We start from the raw sequence: 19,192 nt of genomic DNA, 5'->3' as shown, positions 1-19,192 counted from the left end.
CGCCTTGAAGCTGGTTTCCCTGCAACTTCAGTAATATTAAAAGTGTGTACATATTCTATTATTTGAAAGTTGTACCAGGTGTACCAGAGAATTCAGACTATTTGGACGTAAATGCTGATCGACCGTCTGGATCAGTAAAATGAGTTTAGATAAAAATCAGGTATTTGGTGGCGTTGACCTGTTGTACATCGAAGAATAAAAATCCTCGATTCTGCATTAAAAAAACGAGTTTTTTCCACCAAAAGTAAGGAGTAACATTACAACTTAGAATGAAGAGGATCTATTTCGTATATTAGTAGGCTACCCATTCCTCTGCTCTCGCTCTTTACGCTAAAGTCTTAAAACTCTTTAGAAACACTTTCAATTCAAACTCAGTGGCCCTTGTGTCTGAACAGTCTTTCTTTGTGACAAAAAGTCAAACTTCAGTTAAAGAGTGAGGGTTGAGGAACGGTTAGCCCCGTTTTCGTTTCATTTTACGTTTCAATGCTACTCATGGCTTTCAGCTGAAAAAACTACCCTTTTTGTTTAATTTCTGACCGTTTTTCAAAATTTAGATTGAATCTATTTGGGGAAAGAAAGGCATTGGAGGGGGCTAGTCGTTTGTATGATCCATCTCCTGATCTTGTAAAACCATTGGCTTGATAAAGTCAAACTTATGGGGAAAAAGTAACGAAAAAACAACAACAAACAAACTTTTTTCTGGCAAAAAAAAAAAATTCGCATTTTCGAGGACGGAAGCTTGAAACCTCTACATTAGTGTTCTCTGATGTGCTGAATTTTCATTAAAATTTCTTAACTTTTGGGGGTGTTTTCCCCTTTTTTCAAAAAGCAGGCGAAAATTCGCAGGCTTCAAGCTTGGGTAGCTCGGGCTCGTAGCTTGGCTCGTAGCTGATGGGTAGTAATGAGTTTTTATATTTGGAATTAGCATAAAAAGCCAATAATTCTTTTGATGCATACAGTTGTCATCAAAACTTTCTAGAGCTTCGATAACTATTTGTTCCTAGTCGCTCCTTCCTTACAGTTCGTTACCACGAACTGCTTGATTAGTGTTTCCTCTTCCAGTCTGTCAGTCTATTGGTTAGTCTATTCCAGTCTTCAGTTTATTGATTTACTATTAAATTTATGTAACTTGACAGGTAGTTGTATTTATTTTCCACAAGGAATGCGTTTCCATGGTGGGGACTCATCGAATTTACCAAGATATTTCAAAAGATAAGAGAATTTTGGTATTTTTGAAATATTACATAATAGATAACCAAGCCTTCTCAGACGAATCTATAGAGGGAAATAAGGGAGCAGAAATTACACTAAAGACTAAAGAGTTACGGGCTGCCAACCATCGCCATCGCCTCTTCATGCTCAAATTAATTCATTTCCAAACCTATGAAATGGTCCTCAGGAATTTTTCAGTGTATATTTCTTCTAAAGAAAGACTGAGTAAGGCATATGCACTCCAATATACGTTTTTTACCACTTATAATTGAACATTTTTGTATTTGAGGGATTTTCGTAATCGAAGTGTAACTGCATAAAACAATTACAGTGACCAACAACTGAATTTCATTTGCTTAAAAATATGATGTTTAATCGGGGGATTGACTAGTTCAAGTAAATCTTCAATTGCCTATCCGTACCTCCATATAGTTTGCTGATCTTTTTTTTTTAATTAACATTACTTTCTATTACGAAGTAATTGTTGATTAGAAAAAATTCACATTATCCAACAAAATCAAACTTTTTTTATATAATCTAGGGATATATCATGGTGCTAGAAAGGGAAGGAGGATAGGATATAGTTAATCCGAAAGCGCATCGAAAAAAACAAACAAATTTGAAGTTCTCTGAATGTAATGCAGTAAGCACTTTGGCATTGTAATACAGAAGGGGAGACAGGCAGTTCTGTTGTTGTAGTCAGTTTAGAAGGATAATTTTTGGGACAAGACCACAATTATTATATTCGCTTTTAGTTCAGTTGCATCCCTGCCCCTCCCTCCCTAACATCATCAAGGAAGAACTGTTGTAGATTTTAATTTTAATTAAAAATAGTAATATCTAGCCATTAAAGAAGGAACATAGGGTGTGAAATGTTGCAAAATTCCAGGGTACAATCATAATCAGATAAGTTTGACTCTGAAGTGCTAGAAACTTGAATTTTATCAAAATCAAAGTAAATTAAAGACGGGAAATGTTAGAAAAAGTCTGGATGTCATAGTCTTACTTAGTAGTAGAAGGTCATCTCCATAAACCAAATGAGAGATGTACGTGTGAAATAATTTGAATTAGTTTTATCTAAAGCACCAGAAATACCTCCTCACCCCACTACAAGCACGGACGAAGAAACAAATTTATCAATACGGAGGAAATATTTCTCGTACCTAAAAACGAAGAAAAAAAATGGTAGAAGGATTTGCACCGTCGTTAAAAGGAGAAAAAAGCAAACAATTAACTGTGGACACTGTTGAAAAGCCTAGGAAGGTACCAAGAACATAAATAAATGGAGATTTCTCAGTCAGACTATTCTTGTTTATGAAAGAAGAAAGAATTTGGTGTGAATGGTACAACCAGTACCAGATTGAAAGCCAAATTTATTTTATTCAAAATTTACACCTCCATTTAAATGAGATAGTAAAATATATGCAAGGGTTTTACTCATATTACATGCTGTATGCTCCTTCACGTTTTGAAGTTAAACTGACATTTCCGCACAAAAAAGATGTTTGGAACCAGAGAAGATGTTAAACATATTTGGAACAAAACCTGTAATTAAAATAAGAAAACAACGCATTTTGGACTTGTGTTGTTAGTGCCTATTCAATCACTATCAGTTGGTTGACTTAAGTTGCTTGATTGCATATACAAAGGTTAGAACCTAGACTTGAGAATTGCAGCCTTGATGAAGCCTTGATGTGACAGAACTTTAGATAGAAGGTATTTAAAAAAATAACATTTTTACCATATTGAATTAGAAATATAATCACCATTATCAAAATCAGTACTATCTGATTTCCCAGAATTCTTTACACCAGTACTATTTGGTGTTTGAAATTCCAAAACTCTAAAACGAATATATTTACGAATCTTTTTGCATTCATTCTTTGTTTTCTGGTTTTCATCCGTGACCCGCTTGAGGCGAATCTCCCACAATTAGCTCAGTTTCAAGCCAAAATTGAGCCACATTTTTACAGCTTATTTCATCCCCATAGGCAGCCTAAATAGGTTTTCTAGTTTTAAAATGAATGTATACCCGGTAGCAGGAATCTTTTCAGCCTCGTTCATACATAAAGCTATGTCATTATAATAACTCTTGAGATGACGCTTGCTACTCTTTACTTGCTACTACCCTTTGTACACGGATATAGCTAAGGTTTCTTCACAAATTCGTCACCTATAAAGCATTAATGGCTCTCTTTCAGTCTCTAGGTTTAAACAATCTCGAGAGGGAACTATAAGGAGTACATTGTAGATAAGCTATAAATGAAATTGATTGATAATCAGGAACACCAGTCTCAGTCTAACGTGTGCTTCTGTGTCATGTAACAATGACGGACAGACATCAATGACTTTTCATTTTTCTGTGATATCCTACAATATGAATGGATTTAAGGATAAGACTTTTTCATTGATGGATTGTGCAACCAGTATGATCTAGTTTGTTTGCAAGAGCATTTTTTGACTTCAGCTAGCCTTAACTCTCAGCGTCAAAGTCCAGCCACATAACATTTTTTACCTCTGCCAGGGTAATTGGTGGCCAATAAAATGACATACATTTTTAAGCGTAATGCCTATTTCCCCACTCCTATCCTTTATCATCATGATAAATTCTTCTTAGCAGTCCTTGTCGGATCAACTATTCTGATCAATTCGTATTTTCCGCATGATAATAGATCTAATCGCTCAATCACAATTTTTCGAAGGCATTGTGCTTCTATGAGAAGATAATTAAACACTTATTGTCTCGATCTCTAAATTACATAAAGATCGGTGATCTTAATACAAATATCAATACTGACTGTGTTAGAAAGGATTTTCTTTTTCATTGTCTCCCGCTATACCGCATCGTTCCTAAATATATAATTCCCACCCTTCACCTATATCCATCACTCTGGAAGTACTACTGACATTAATCATGTTGTGTGCTCTTCATCTATTTATTCTTCGATTGTAACAGTCCATCATAATAATCATGATATTGACCACCTACCACTATCTGGTTTTTTTTTGCCTCCCTATGCTCCAACAGATTTGATATTAAAAAAAAATCCAAATGGTCTTCAAAGTATAATTGGAAAAAAGCAGATATCTCGTTATACATATCCACGCTTATATCCCTTCTATCTCTTATATGTGTACCTTATCATTTATTGTAGCTTAAATATGTTAGATCTGACAGAGTTTCTGAGTTAATTTCGTATTATAAAGAAATAGTATATTGTTTGAAAGAAGCTGAATGTAGAGCTGTTCCATTACGGCGTATCCGTATTGGTACTCAAAAATCAATCTGGTCAATAGATGCCAATTTAAAGACTGTGAAAAACAAAGCTAAATTTTGGCTTCAAGCTGGGAATGATTGTGGCCGCCACGATCAGGGTATGTTGGGGATTTAAAACAAAAAACTAAAGCTGATTACAAAAAGTATCTTCGATCAGTAAGGTACAATGGCATGGATTTCCCTGTGAATAAACGGAAATGGCGTAAAGTGATTAATTCTGAAAGGCTTGAAAATGGTTATTCTTGCAGTGATTACGAACCACCATCTACCTGGCAGAAGCGGTATTCTTCGATTTTTTCTGTTGTTAACTATATGTAGATGCCGTATGTTCTCGTCTCATTGCACCTTTTTTTCTATCCGTATTTCACAGCGACATGCAATTCCCATTACATGGTCTGCTGTATGTAGTGGTATTAAGAATTTAAAATCTGATTCTATTGATATAGATGGGATATTTAAAGTTCATATTTTGCAAAGTTGCTCTCCACTTGTTTTTCATTTACAGTTACTTTTTCAGATGTGTATATGCACATCTAGTGTTCCAGAGAGATTCCTGTGTGGCACTATAAGTTCAATATAAAAACGGGGAAAATCTCCTGCTGATTGTTCTTCATACTGGCCCATTGCTGTTTCTTGTAATATAATTAAATTACTTGAATATATATTTCTTCCCCGTCTAATTAATAGGACTAATGAAGGGGAGAACCAGCTTGGTCTTCAGCCTGGGATGGGTTGTCAGCATCCTCATCGCTTTTTAGCATCTCTTCTTCTGGATAATAATTCTAAGAGTAAAGGAATTTATATTTGTGCTTTAGATCTCTCTAAAGCATTTGACAGAGCCAGCACAATCCACTCCCGGCTTTTTTATTCCCTTCATGTTTCATGTGTTAATTTTTCAGTTATTCTGCTTCTGCAGTATTGGTATTCTAACTCTTTCCTTAGTCTGAAACCTTCTCCAACTACTACTATTAAAGCTAAAAGAGACGTAAGCTTTACGTCTCCTTACACCAAGGTGGCGTTTTGTCACCTACACTTTTTAAAATTTGTATTTCTAGCGTACTTGCAAAAATATCTTCGACGTATATATCTGATTTTACAGATGTTTCATACCTGGCCTGTGCTGATGATTTGCTCCTAATTAGTCAGACTAGGAATGGTCTCTTCAGAATGGTATCTTCTGTTTCCAATGCTTTTTCTGGGATTGGCCTTTTGTTGAATAAAGAGAAGTGGAAACTGGAAACTGGGCATCCAGTTTCCAGTTTTTGTCAGCGCACTGTTTATGACATTTCTAAAACAATAAAATTTGGATGTGGGAAAATTATTCCAAATCGAGGGAAATATAATAGAAACTCTACTCTACATACTGCGATCAATCAGTCCTTTATGTGGCAGGAATTTACCCCATCCTGAGAAAAATTGATTTAAAAAGAATTTAGAGTTGTTATTTCAGGTACTATAAGTTTTTCCTTTTCGTTCCTCTTTGGACACGTAACCGGTTTCTAATTGGTAATTATGTTGCGCCTGATATAACATCAAAGTTAAAAAAGCTACACAGGAAGCTCTCAGGCACTGCTTTTGATGCGTTTTCTCCACATAATCATCTTTTTCTATAGTTTAACTTTTGTTGGTTGACATTTTTTTGTTAATCTAATTTTTTGTTTGTATTTAATGTTGTTTTTTTCTCTATAGTTCATATTTTGTATGTGTAAGTTTATTTAATTTTCTGTGTTTACTTAATGAAAAAATTTATGCTCATTATTTTTCGTTTTTTGTATGTTTTGCATTTTTTGTATGTATTTAATTATTTTTACTCCACATTTTAATACTTTTATATACCTAACAATACTTTTATGGTTTCTCTGGGTAAGAAATAAATTATTATTATTATAGCATAATGTATATTAGAAATACTGTTTGACTGCCAATATAACAAATGATAAATCGTTCATTATAAAGACAAAAAATAGACCACTATTCAATAAAAACTAAATTTTTTTCTGCTGGAACGTTTATTGCATCTTACTAATAGCTATTGAAACCCTTGATAGAAAAAGCTTATAATTTGCTTTGTAATGTGTTTTGGATGCGCAAAATCAATTGATACTTTTTCTTATTCTGGAAAGACTCCCTGGGTTCTATCAACTCTAGCGGCTTCAAGAGACCACGGAACCAAGTTTACATCTTCCATATTAAGTATGGGTTAGATTGTGATGTCAACCCAGTGTTTCAAACTGATAAAAATAAAAACATCAAAACAAACTGTATGGTATATGTGACGGAACTTGATTTTGATCGATCTTTATTCTTTTTAAGAGTTTCCCTGGAATTGATTCGTATTTTTGGAAGCATTCAGCATATTCGTCCAGTACTCGAGTCTCTGCTGCATAGACTACTGATTTCTGCCCTCCCGGAAGACAGATGTGAGACTTTAAAAAGCTTGAACTCAGTGAGTTTACTATTCAATTTTTTATTTCTAATTCTGTCCCCCCTCCTTACACCTATCACCATTGGTGCATACTGGAAGGGGATGGGGGTCCCTCCTTGAGATTAAATGGGAGGACCATTCTCAAGAAAAATGTTCTCTCTCACTATGGGTCGCTGCGTGCAGATCTGAATTTGGAATAACTTTATCTGAGATCTTTAAACAAACTAACTTAAATATCTTGTCATTTTCGTCTTATCTTTTTTTCTTTTATTTCTTTTTTATTCACGGGAAAATATTCATCTACTACATAGTACGAACTAAAAAGGAATGAAGTCAAATACTTGAAACCAGTCTTATTTTCTAACAGATTTTAATAAGTTTTGTTTCCTGAGAAATTCGGCCAGGCCACTGAATCCCTTCTCCACACCACTGGTGTGACTTTCTTGATGTGTGGTTTCTAAAATACCTGTATATTCCGAACCAGAGACTGTGAAAAAAAAAAAGGCTGTGACCATAAAGTCTGAATTGTGGAAATGTGAAATGGAGACAACGAATAAGATTTTAGAGTCTCTGGAATATGCAGCCAGAAGGCACACTAGTAAGATATTGTGTTAGCATCAGGGTTGTATCGGGGGGGGGGGGGTTCCAACCCCTAGCCCCCCCCCCCCCCTGGATACGGCTTTGATTGGCATGGTAAACATTTAGGAGGAAATAGACATTCTGGATTGGTCCTAACTAGAAATAGGAGCGGGACCTCAATTAGTGATAAAAAAAAGTATTAAAAAGCGATGAATGGAACGTTTTGAACATGTGTTCAAATAGGGGTTTGACATTTTTTTTCTGGCTATAAGTATAAATCAGCTAAAATATAAAGGTTAAAAGAACGTTTGCGTCAGCGGTATTTTCATTCTAAAACAGTCTTATAGGTAATATTCTTTCATCAAATGCAATGCTAATTAAGTCAATAGATAAAAAAAAAATCGTTTTTGGCTTGTTTCTCAATAGTTTTAGCCCCTTGTTAAATGTGACGTTGAGTTAGTTTACGATGACATTTCTTTGATTAGTCCAACTATGTATTTTTTTTGTGATATAATTAAATAAGTATTCAGAACAATTTATGATCGTAAAAACTCGCTGTTCAGAGACAACGCTAAAGCGTTGCCTATAGTAAAGACACTCTGGCTTCTATGTTTTTTATGTTTTTATTTTTACCCCAGAGACACCTCGTATAGAAGGGGTGGTCGTAAAAGAAAATTATGGACTGGTTGGTCGTATAAACTTTGTAGGCTTCTTGGTTATAAATTGAAAGTTATAGTTCATTTTTAAGAGTCAATAGTAACCGGAGGGCGGATAGGCCCCCATGCCCTCTTTTCTCCAAATGGTCCGATCAAAATTTTAAAATACCCATCTTGTTCAAAATAGTTCAAAGACCATATAACAATTTCTTCAGGGTTGATACAACCCCCCAGAACCCGGTAGAAAGGGTGATAAGTTATGCCCTGGGTACATGTGGTTTCAAGGGGTTGGTTTAAGGGGCTATCGTATAAACTTTGGAGCAGGCTCATTTGATTGGAAATTGAAAGCTCTAGCTTGCTTTTTAAGAGTCAAAAGTGATCTGAGGGTAACAAGGCCACCCTCACGTCCTCCTTTCCCCAAATGTATCCGATTGAAATTTAGAGATAGCCATTTGTTCAAAATAATCGAAAGATTTTGTAACAATGCCTTCAGGGTTAACAAGACCCCCAGAGCCAGGGCGTAGGAGTTGCCAGTTATGCCCTGGAACGTATATGGTTCTTATGGAAGGGGTGATCGAATAAACTTAGGAGGAGGCTCCTTTGATTGGAAATTGTAAGTTCTATTTCCCTTTTAAGTATCAAAAGTGATCGAGGACCAATTAGAACCTCCTTGCACCCTTTTCCCCCAAATGGATCAGATCAAAATTCTGAAATAATTGCCACATATTTACCATTATTATTATAAATAGTCAGTTATCACATTCAAGCTAGATACATAAATTTTTGCTTGTTAAAGAAGTTTTTGCAGATCGTAATTTGTAGGAGAATACAACTGGACAAAATTTCTTTTCTTTGGAGGGGGAGGGGGCTAAAACAAGATTATTGTTTGTTGAACCCATACCCTTTGTTGTATGTAATTAGAAGTATTCAATGCAAAATATTTTCTTGTTACAAAATATTTTCTTCGATTACTGTCTTTTTAGAGAGTAATTCTCCTTGGTATAGCATTACATATTAATTTGCTATAATGTTTCAGTTAAAAATTTACGACCCTTGGATATAATACAAAAAATTAACTAGCGTTTTTACTAAATTCCATTGTTTAAAACTATAATTAAGTAGTAGCTATGAAAGTCCAAAATGAAATGAGTTTTTAATTGCTATGTTTGTTCTCAAATTTAGATTTGATCCTAGTCATTGGTTATTCTTTCAATGCTTTCCAAAATAATGTTACAAGTCAATGCTCTACGCCCTCTGCTGATTCATTGATTTTAAATAGCTTATTTATTAAATGATCATTTATTTATTTGCCAAAATTTTGAAATAGCAATCTTTCTCTCAATTCTTCTTTTTAAAACATTAAAAAACTTTAGCGTAAAGAGCGGGGCGTTGATGAGGAAGCAGCCTCTTTCATATACGAAGTAATTTCTGTGCATTTTAAGTTTTAATGTCGCTCCTTACTTTCAGTTAAAAAAACTTGTTTTTTTTTATTTAATTTCTGAACGTTTTTGAATCAATGCATGTTTTGATTTTGGCTCTCCGCAGAGGAATATCAAAACGAAATTTGCATATTTTTTTTTTTTTGGCTCAATGGCTTTCTTATAATTTTGATCGAATAATTTTGAGAAAAAAAGAGCGGGGGACGAAGCCTAGTTGCCCCCCGAATTTTTGGTTAATTAAAAAGGCAACTAGAACTTTTAATTTTTTTACGAATCATATTATTGGTAAAAGATTTACGTAACTTATAAATTAGCTTACGTAAAGAACTTTTGTATTCTCATGTTTTTATTACATATATGAGGGGATTCGCCCCATCGTCAGTACCTCGCTCTTTACACTAAAGCTTAAATTTTATCCCAATTCATTAAGAATGACCCCCTGAATCACAAAAGCCGTAGAATAAGTAGTTGAAATTACTAAAAATACTTTAGCGTAAAGAGCGAGGTATTAGAAGGAGGTGAGCCCCTCATATGGGTAATAATTTCTGTTTGTTTTAAGTTTTATTGCTGTTCCTTACTTCCTGCTGAAAAAGCTTTTTCACTTTTATTTTTTAAATGTTTTTTTTTTAATAATGCTTGTAAATCCTGCTCTCCCTTCATGGAAATTTTCTTCTCCCATTACAAATTCTCGAAGGAAAGTTCCCCCAGCATATCCCCCTCTTCTCAACCCCTCCCCCAAACCAAAAAAAAACCCCTGAAAACGCCTGTATACTTCCCAATAACCATTACTATATGTAAGCACAGGTCAAAGTTTGTAACTTGTTGCCCCTCCCACGGGGACTGTGGGGGAGTAAGTCGTCCCCAAAGACATAGTTATAAGGTTTTTCGACTACGCTGAATAAAATGGCTATCTCAGAATTTTGATCCGTTGACTTTGGGAAAATAATTAGCGTTGGAGGGGGCCTAGGTGCCCTCCAATTTTTTGGTCACTTAAAAAGGGCACTAGAACTTTTCATTTCCGTTAGAATGAGCCCTCTTGCAACATTCTAGGACAACTGGGTCGATACGATCACCCCTGGGGAAAAAAAAACAAAAAAACAAATAAAAACGCATCCGTGATCTGCCTTCTGGCAAAAAATGTAAAATTCCACTTTTTTGTAGATAGGAGCTCGAAACTTCTACAGTAGGGTTCTCTGATACGCTGAATCTGATGGTGTGATTTTCGTTAAGATTCTACGACTTTTAGGGGGCGTTTCCCCCTATTTTCTAAAATAACTTAAATTTTCTCAGGCTCGTAACTTTTGATGGGTAAGACTAAACTTGATGAAACTTATATATTTAAAACCAGCATTAAAATGCGATTCTTTTGATGTAGCTATTGGTATCAAAATTCCATTTTTTAGAGTTTTGGTTACTATTGAGCCGGGTCGCTCCTTACTACCAGGAGCGACCCGGCTCAATAGTAACCAAAACTCTAAAAAATGGAATTAAAATATAATTTTTATATCATCAGCTGAAAAATTATATCAGTTAATTAACGAAAAAAAATGAAAAAAAGTTTTCAAATAAAAGTAAAGGGAAATGCTATAAATGACTAAATGAAATCCTACAAACACAATTATTACCAACAGATCAAATTTCATCAAATCACATTCCGTGCAAATAAAGACTGCACATTGCTGCACTACCTGTCCTCGATTTATGTCTAACGAATAAATAATCGTTCAAGTGGAAGTAAGTCCATTTATTTAGACAATGAAAGCAGGTGCAAAAGTTTAGATATTTCGATCACATATACAGCCATCGTCATCAGTAGAAATACTAAAGTGTCGAAATAAAAACATATTGATATATTTATACAAAAAAATTAAACATTTAACTTTTGGGTCATTTATTAGATTTTTCTGAGAGTTCAGAAACCGGGTTTATTCAAAATCTTTTGATGTAAACTTTCTTCTTTAACAAAGAAGAAAGTCTAACAAAGAAGAATTAAGCCTGAAGAGAAATATTTTCTTGTCAGCAATTTTTCCGTAAACGGGTATCCTACTCTGCCTTACGTGACTTAATTTTTAGTGCTTGTAGCTACTCTCTGCTGTGATAATCATGTCTCGGGATATTCTACGATGGTCCTTAACTGTAAATTGAATTGTCACCAATCTAAAAGTAAGTTATTCTAGGGAATTTTGATGAATGTTGAAAATGAATCTGCAGCACCATCTTTAGACAAAATTTGATGTCTAAGCAAGTACACAGATCGGCTTTTCAACATCTCTATCTAATTTCTTTCGATTAAATTGTCCAAGAAACACGTTCAAAGGACCGATCTTCATAAATTCATACATGTTTGCGGATATGGCAATTTCAAGTTTTTTGAGTAGTAAGGGAAAAATTCGCTCTTTAGTGTGTTTGGAGATAAATTTGTTGTTAATTGCTTAATTATTTCTTGCTTCTTTTGTTTCTTTTCTCCGTGTGGCAGTTGTTTTTTTCTATTTTTGTGTGAATGTCAAAGCGCTAACTGGCCAAAATTTTGGGTCTATTTAAAATGTGTGTTCTATAAATGACTTCAATTCTTTACAGGCGTTTTCCAGTTTAGAATTTGTCCTTCCGTTATGTGCACCGCCTTTTCACGATGAATGCTCCAGCACTCCATCAAAGGATATGGGCCTATTTCGACTGTAAGTTTTGAGATTATCATGTGGAAATAAAGTAATTTTGTAATAGGTTTGACAGACAAAGGGTTTGAACTTATCCTTCATCAGCATGATTTTCAATTTTGGGAGTGGGATTGTCAAAGAAAATGACATTTTCATCATGTGGATTATTGGTGGTATTCTAACTTTCGATGTTCGAAAGTTTTCTTTTCGAAGGTTGTTAGATTTTGGAAATGTCTTCTTGTTATTTGAAAGTAAGACGCTTATATCCTAAATAAAAAAGATATGTAACGGAAAGAAACTATACCGAAGTCCATTTTTTGGAATGAGACATATGTCGCCATAGTTTTGCGACTGCCCATCTCATCGAAGTAATTCGGCAGTCCAGTAGTCTTGAACCTACCAAAACTCAATCTAGGCACGATTTGTTTCTCGATTCGGTTATTTTACGGGTGTTATTTTTTTGAGTTCATAATACTTTGTTTATTTATAGGTTTGTTACTTAGCATTTATTATGTAAAATGTTAAAATAACTGAGATTTTTCGAGGGTGTAACTTACTACATAAACTTGGTCCCTCCCTCGCCGGCGGATACATAAGGCGACAGCGGTGCCTCTCCATGACGGCTTTGCAGAACTTTCGGCCTCATGTCTTCCAAAGCTATTCCCATTATTGAAGAATCCTTCTCTAGGCCTTGCTATCTATCGGCCAAGGCTGGAGTAGAGTTCAACTAACTTTCCCCATTGTCATTCATGCCTGTTGGGCCTATCACAGGTCAGGAAAGGAGGAAAGTTGGGTGATAGGCTTATCACCTATTCCTGCATAAATTGATGATTTTGGAATTGACAAAAATTGCTTAATTTAAAAGATATTTACGCAGGAACTATGGGTGATGGCAAATTACGACCACCTTTTATTGAAATCATTGTTCAATACGTTAGTTTAAAAAAAGGAGAAAATTACTTCATTTGTTCCTACAAGAAGCATATGCAAGTAAATAAAGATATTGTAAAGCACATATAATAACCTGTATATGCATATTAGCACATCTAGCAAAAAGTTTGTCAGTTAAAAAAAAAGAACATGAATTGAATATGAAAAAAAAGCTTTAAGGAAAGATTAAAAGCTGTATTAAAACCTGAAAGGAGCAGAAAACGGTGCAGAATAATTTAAAGTAAATCGAAATACTATCAAAGAATAAATGAAATCTGAAATAAACTGAATTACGACGAAGAAATGTTGCGCTACCACCCTCTAAACCCCCTCCAAAGACTAGAATTTGATTTGTGTTTATTTTAAAAACTATACAGATTGTTTAAAAAGATTGCCTCTGGAGGTTTAAAATCTCATGTCTAGCAATCATGTTATTTTATTAGCGATTGTCGTAATTGTTAGTAGTTGTGTCAGCAGTTTTAGTAAAATTGTTAAAAATAAAATGTTATGTCTATTTGTATTTTTTTTTGATTTTTTTCTTTATTTAATGTTATTACAAAAAAAATTGCACAAAATGTATTGTGTCATTTTCTGTGCAATCAACGAACAATGACCAAAAATGAAAATTCAAGTTTCATACATTTACACTTTTTTGGTCAGACTTTTCGTCGTTGTGGTGGTTAGAGGAGTCTGTTTATATCCTTTTATTTTTTTTAATTAATAAGAGGTGTGTGTCTGTTTGGCTAGTATATTTTGTTTTATTTTTACTTCTTCTAGAACTTTAAGCTAGAAGAATTTTTCGGTTAAAAAGAAAAAACTTGAAAAGTTAAAAAAAGAACTTGAAAAGTTATCCTGGACAGGCTTCTTACTGTTTCACTTGAAGCAGCGTTATCATCTTGAGAACATAAAATTTGTAAATACATTTTTTTTTTTGATTTGGTTCACTTTATGGTTATGACTTCAAGAAACATAAACTGGAAAGAAAGACCAGTCTTAAAAAAGCTTGAAAACTTGAAAAGTTATCCTGGACAAGCTTCTTACTATTTTACTTGAAGCAACGCTGTCATCTTGAAAGTATAACTTAGTAACTAAATACCTCGAATAGATTTTTATCTACTGATTCTACCACCTTAATTCTACCTACCTCCCATTAAGTTAACCAAACACGAGTGATATATGTGATAAACGAATGGTAAATCCTCATTTTAAGAGTGGCACACATATCACTTTTCACTCTGTTCTATTATTCTGTTTTGACTCATTGATTAGCTTTTTATGTAGAAACATTTGTTACTCTGATAAATTAATATTTTATTATTTGTTTATAGTATAGTGGTTTGTATGGAAGATGCCTGTCTTGTCAAAGACCCCGAAGCAATTGATGTTTGTGTTGAAAATATTCGTAATCTGCTGGAACTTTTAGATCAGATTATTAAGATCCAGGACCATAATGACAAGAAAGAAGTGTCTTTGCCCAAGGAGTATGTTCAAGTTATTAATGAAACTTTTGCAACTATGTCTGATTCAAGTTATCGTGGTGAGTATAATATTAGTTACAATTAGAATATATTTTCTTATCGTAATGGTAATCAGAATCGATTCAGAGACTCCTAGGTTTGTTTTATTAAGCTTTCAAATTCTTATTGTTCTTGTATAGGTAGGTTATTTACAAGGCTGTATCTAGGGAGGGGCCAGCGGGTTTGAATCCTCCTCCCGAAATGTTTGTCTGACTTGTAAAAAGATAATAAAAATGAATATAAACAAGTTTTTTATGTGATTTTAAGGCTCTTTGTGTCCCCCCCCGCTTGAAAACATTTCTGAATACGGCTCTGGCTTTGCAATTGGAACTGACATGATTCGCTGTGAGATCCCGTTTTGGTATCTAGAATTCTGACCAATTGTAGAGTTGTTTTTTTTTTTCAGTTTTTTATTGCTCCTTGTTTATGCTATTTAGCTGGCTAGAATAAAAAAGAAAATATTCTTGGGAATTATCGAAAATTTGGCAAATTTTCGAGGATTAGTAAAAGAAAGGTTGGAATGTCTAGGGCACGTTCTGCGGATGAAGGATGACAGATTTCCAAAAATGGTCGTTTTCATCGGACCGTCTAGGGCTAAACGGAAAGCAGGTTGTCTTAACTTTCAATGTAAAATTGAAAGTCATAGCTCCCTTTTTAAGGACTGATAGTGATTGAAGGATAAACAGCATTCCTTCCATGCCCTTTCTCGCCCTCTGGGCACCCCTGTTTTCCTTTATTGTATTGGATCCAAATTTTACGATGTCGTTTTTTTTAAAACAGTCTAAAGATTACATAACTATATCTCTTGGTGCCCTGCAGCCCTAGAAAATTTGGCTTTGAATTATGTAAAATTACCATCGTTAAATCTTGCTCAAATTGAACGTTTATTTTGTTTATTGATCTCCTATACTTAAAAAAATCAATCTAAGAAGAACCATTGATGAACATTTATTGGATATTAAACTAATAATCTTAGCTTTAGTTTTGCGAAACTACTGATATTGAGAAAAAGGAATCCCAGAAATTTAGCAGCATTATTTTTTTTAGTGTCATAATGGCCCATGCCTTGGGCCACGTCTTTCTAGTGCCGATATTTAAAAAGTGCCGTTGTTAGACCATGGGAATTATAGAGGTATAAGCCTAAGTAATGTGCTTAGTGAGGTTTTTGCTAAGATATAATGTCATAGGATAGATAGTTGGATAGATCAAAATAAAATTTTATCAGATTCGCAGGCAAGGTTCAGAAAAGGCTATAGGTTCTATAGATTAGATTTTTATTTTATTAGGGATGATTAGCAAACAGGTTAGGAGAAAAGAGGGCAGGCTATTTGTTGCATTTTTTGGATTTAAAAGAGGTGTTTGATGGAGTGGATTGAAGTTAAATGATAGATCTGTTGTTAGCACTAGTGCTACCAAGCCTATTTGTTAAGATTATAGCATCTATGTATAATATGGTTAAGATTGTAGTGTGGGTAGGCAAGGGTTTTTCTAGGGTTATTAGGAGTGGACTTGGTGTTAAGCAGGGATGTACAATTTTCCCAAGGCTATTTTCATTGTATATTAATGATTTTGAAGAATATTTGAATGGCAGAGGGGCCCCAATAATTAAGCTTTCAAGTGCAAGCGTTATGGCATTAATTTCTGCAGATGACATAGCATTAGTTGCCGTAAGTAAAGAAGATTTGCAAGTAAAGAAGATTAGACCTAAGCGTAAGTAAAAAAGATTAGACCTAGCATCTTCTTATTTTAAGAATAAGAAACTAGTATTAAACATAAAGAAGTCGGTGGCAATGGCTTTTAGGAAAAGTGGAGAACAGATAGATTCGCAGTGTTAGTTTACGTATGAAGGTAGGACACTAGACTATGTAGATGAATTTCACTACTTAGATTGTAGGCTTTCGTCAGATGGAAAATGGAAGAAACATCTCAAGATGGTAGAAAGTAAGGGAAATAGGCTACTAGGATTGTTATGTAAAAGTAGTATTAAGGAAATTACGGATGTAGGACTGCTAAAGTATGTTTTTTAACGATATGGTTGTATCGGCTTTGCATTACATGGCGGAGCTTTGGGGGGTTTAATAAGGGTTTAAATTTAGAAAGAATGTAGTTGTGGTTTTTTAAGCGTATGTTAGGCCTTGATGTTAAGCTTGATGGGCTAGTACTGAGAGGGAATACAGGAATAAAATGTACGAGACAGAGTAGGTTAATTAGTATGGCTATATATTGGGAAAGGGTGTCATCGATAAAAGATAATAAACTAGTTAAACAAACATTTTTAATGATGCTTCAAAATAGGAGGAAGGATTCATGGCCGAATCAGGTGAAGAATATATTAGACCTTGCAGGGTCAGGTAATTGCTGGAATGAGGGATAGGGGATAGGAGAGATGGTAGGGCCTGTATCTAGGTTAGTTGTTACTAGGCTGGAATCTTAGGAAGTTCAGGTTTGGCAAGTGGGGAAGACCACCTCGGCGTCCCTTAGGATATACGCAGAGATCAAGGAGAACTGGGGCGAAGAAATTTACCTAAAAATGGAATTGGCCCTGGAAGATTTGAAATGGGTAGTGTATGTAAGGGGGATTCTATGGCTCTTGGAGAAAGTAGGAAATATTTAGGGAGAAACAGATTGAGGGATGATCCTTACAGTTGCCCTATGTGTGAGAGATAGATGAATCTTTGCATCATTTTTTAGGGGATTGTAGGGTGTTGCGGGAGTTGCGCTTGGAAATATTTGGTTGGGTGGTCGAGGGGAGAGATTGGATTTTGGAAACTTTGAGAAGTAGGAGTTACTTAAGTATAAATAATATTGGAAAGTTCGTCCGGGTAGGTATGAGATGATTTTCTTAAATAATTAGTTTTAGTGTCTTTTCAGTCTATGTTTTGTTGCTGTATTTTCTCGCTTGTTTTGTTTATGTCACCACGGCCCAATTGGGCTTTCGTGCGAATAAATTTATCAATCTATATATATATATATATATATATATATATATATATATATATATATATATATATATATATATATATATATATATATCATGCTATAACGGCAGCACCACTCTTATTTAAGCAATTTTGTAGCGGTTTCTTCCTATATTTTTAACCAAATTATCTTGTTTGATTATCAAAGTATGTTCCTTATGATGTTTTATTACCGTCTATCAAACATATATCGCCGAAACATTTCAAATATATTTAAAATGTTTTTGAAACCAAAGAAGCCTTTCATACAGTTCTGTCTTCATTTCTTCCCAATCAATTCTTCAAGATACTATTATCTATTGGCAAATGCTTGATTTTAACTGTTTCTTCAGGTTATATACGTTCTTATTAAGGAGACAAGGTTATTTGCTTGCCAAAGTAGAATTTCTAAAAGTTATCTTACCATTTCTTCCTTTTCTATCATCAAAACAACACTATTTAGTTGCCGGAAAAGCGTTCCGTTTTCAACTTCAAATCACAATTTTGCATTGTATCTTCGGAAGTAATAGGCCTTGTCGACATAGCCTCTACTCAATTGGCAATTCTGTTCGTAATAGTCATAAAGCTCGGCTTCCATCTCTTCTAACTTCGCAAATAATTTTGAAGTTTATATCAGTTACCTACTGTCTGTGTCGACAAGTCTGAATGTAGAAACCACGTCTTGCCAGATGCTTAGCAACAAATGTGAGTAATTGAATTTGGTGCTTTGCCAGTAAATACCAGTCATTGACCCATAGATCTAATTCATTGTTAATAATTTCTATACACCTTAAAATTCATTCAAAAAGGACCCCTTTTTTTAAATAAAACTGTGATGTTCAGAATGGATGGTTAATGAAAATCCTATTACTGTGGCGTTAGGTTGATATTAGAGTAGTAGCAGGCAGTGGGTAAATATTCGAAATATATGCGCTTTGCGATGTTTTTGTCTTGAACTCAATGCCCAATGTTTTGTGTCTAACAGAACTAAACATTTTAAGAGGCTTTGAAATAACGTGATGTTCTCCAATTTAGAATAAATCAATGCTTAGCTGAGAGTACTGAATGCCCGAAATTTACACATCCAACATAACAAGTCTGAAAGAGGTTGGGGGGTGGGGGTAATCAGTGATACATCACTGATGTATTCCTCAATCCAAAATGAGACTTAAAAATTTACTAAGCCAATTCGTGTGAAGAATTGTATATTTTAATTTGTAATTGATAACTAGATTTACGTTGCTAAGACAACGTGAAGTGTTTGATACCACTCTCAGCTTTAAACAATACAGATTTAAAACAATTTCCAGTTTTTACAATTTTGATTCAAGCAGGCTTTTAAATCCCTGAATCGAAGCTACTGCATAACAACGCTTCTAGTAAGTTGCAGCATCCCTGTCTCTCTGCAAAAAAAAAAAAAAAAAAAAAAAAAAAAAAAAAAAAAAAAAAAAATGCTAGAAGGATTTGAGAAAACTTGGTACCACTCTGTGCCCCTAATAATACTAATTGAAAATCAATCTATGATTTTGTTCAGGAAAGGTTCAGC

The 19,192-nt window shown here is 34.4% G+C and overlaps 1 protein-coding gene across 6 annotated transcripts in view; it reads left to right on the top strand.

Moving 5' to 3' along the window:
• The window catches only part of LOC136026702 (brefeldin A-inhibited guanine nucleotide-exchange protein 3-like), a 197,688-nt gene that overhangs the window by 40,380 nt on the left and 138,116 nt on the right, over positions 1-19,192 (top strand). For all 6 annotated transcript variants that reach the window (XM_065703456.1, XM_065703458.1, XM_065703457.1 and 3 more), the window contains exons 8-10: positions 6,803-6,935; positions 12,166-12,263; positions 14,501-14,709. In XM_065703456.1, the coding sequence (XP_065559528.1) occupies positions 14,623-14,709 (87 nt within the window). In that variant the 5' untranslated portion in view covers positions 6,803-6,935; positions 12,166-12,263; positions 14,501-14,622. The remainder of the gene's footprint in view (positions 1-6,802; positions 6,936-12,165; positions 12,264-14,500; positions 14,710-19,192) is intronic.

The sequence above is a fragment of the Artemia franciscana genome, chromosome 4 (assembly GCF_032884065.1).
Source record: "Artemia franciscana chromosome 4, ASM3288406v1, whole genome shotgun sequence".
Taxonomy (NCBI): Eukaryota; Metazoa; Arthropoda; class Branchiopoda; order Anostraca; family Artemiidae; genus Artemia; species Artemia franciscana.
This window is presented reverse-complemented; position numbering and strand designations above follow the sequence as displayed.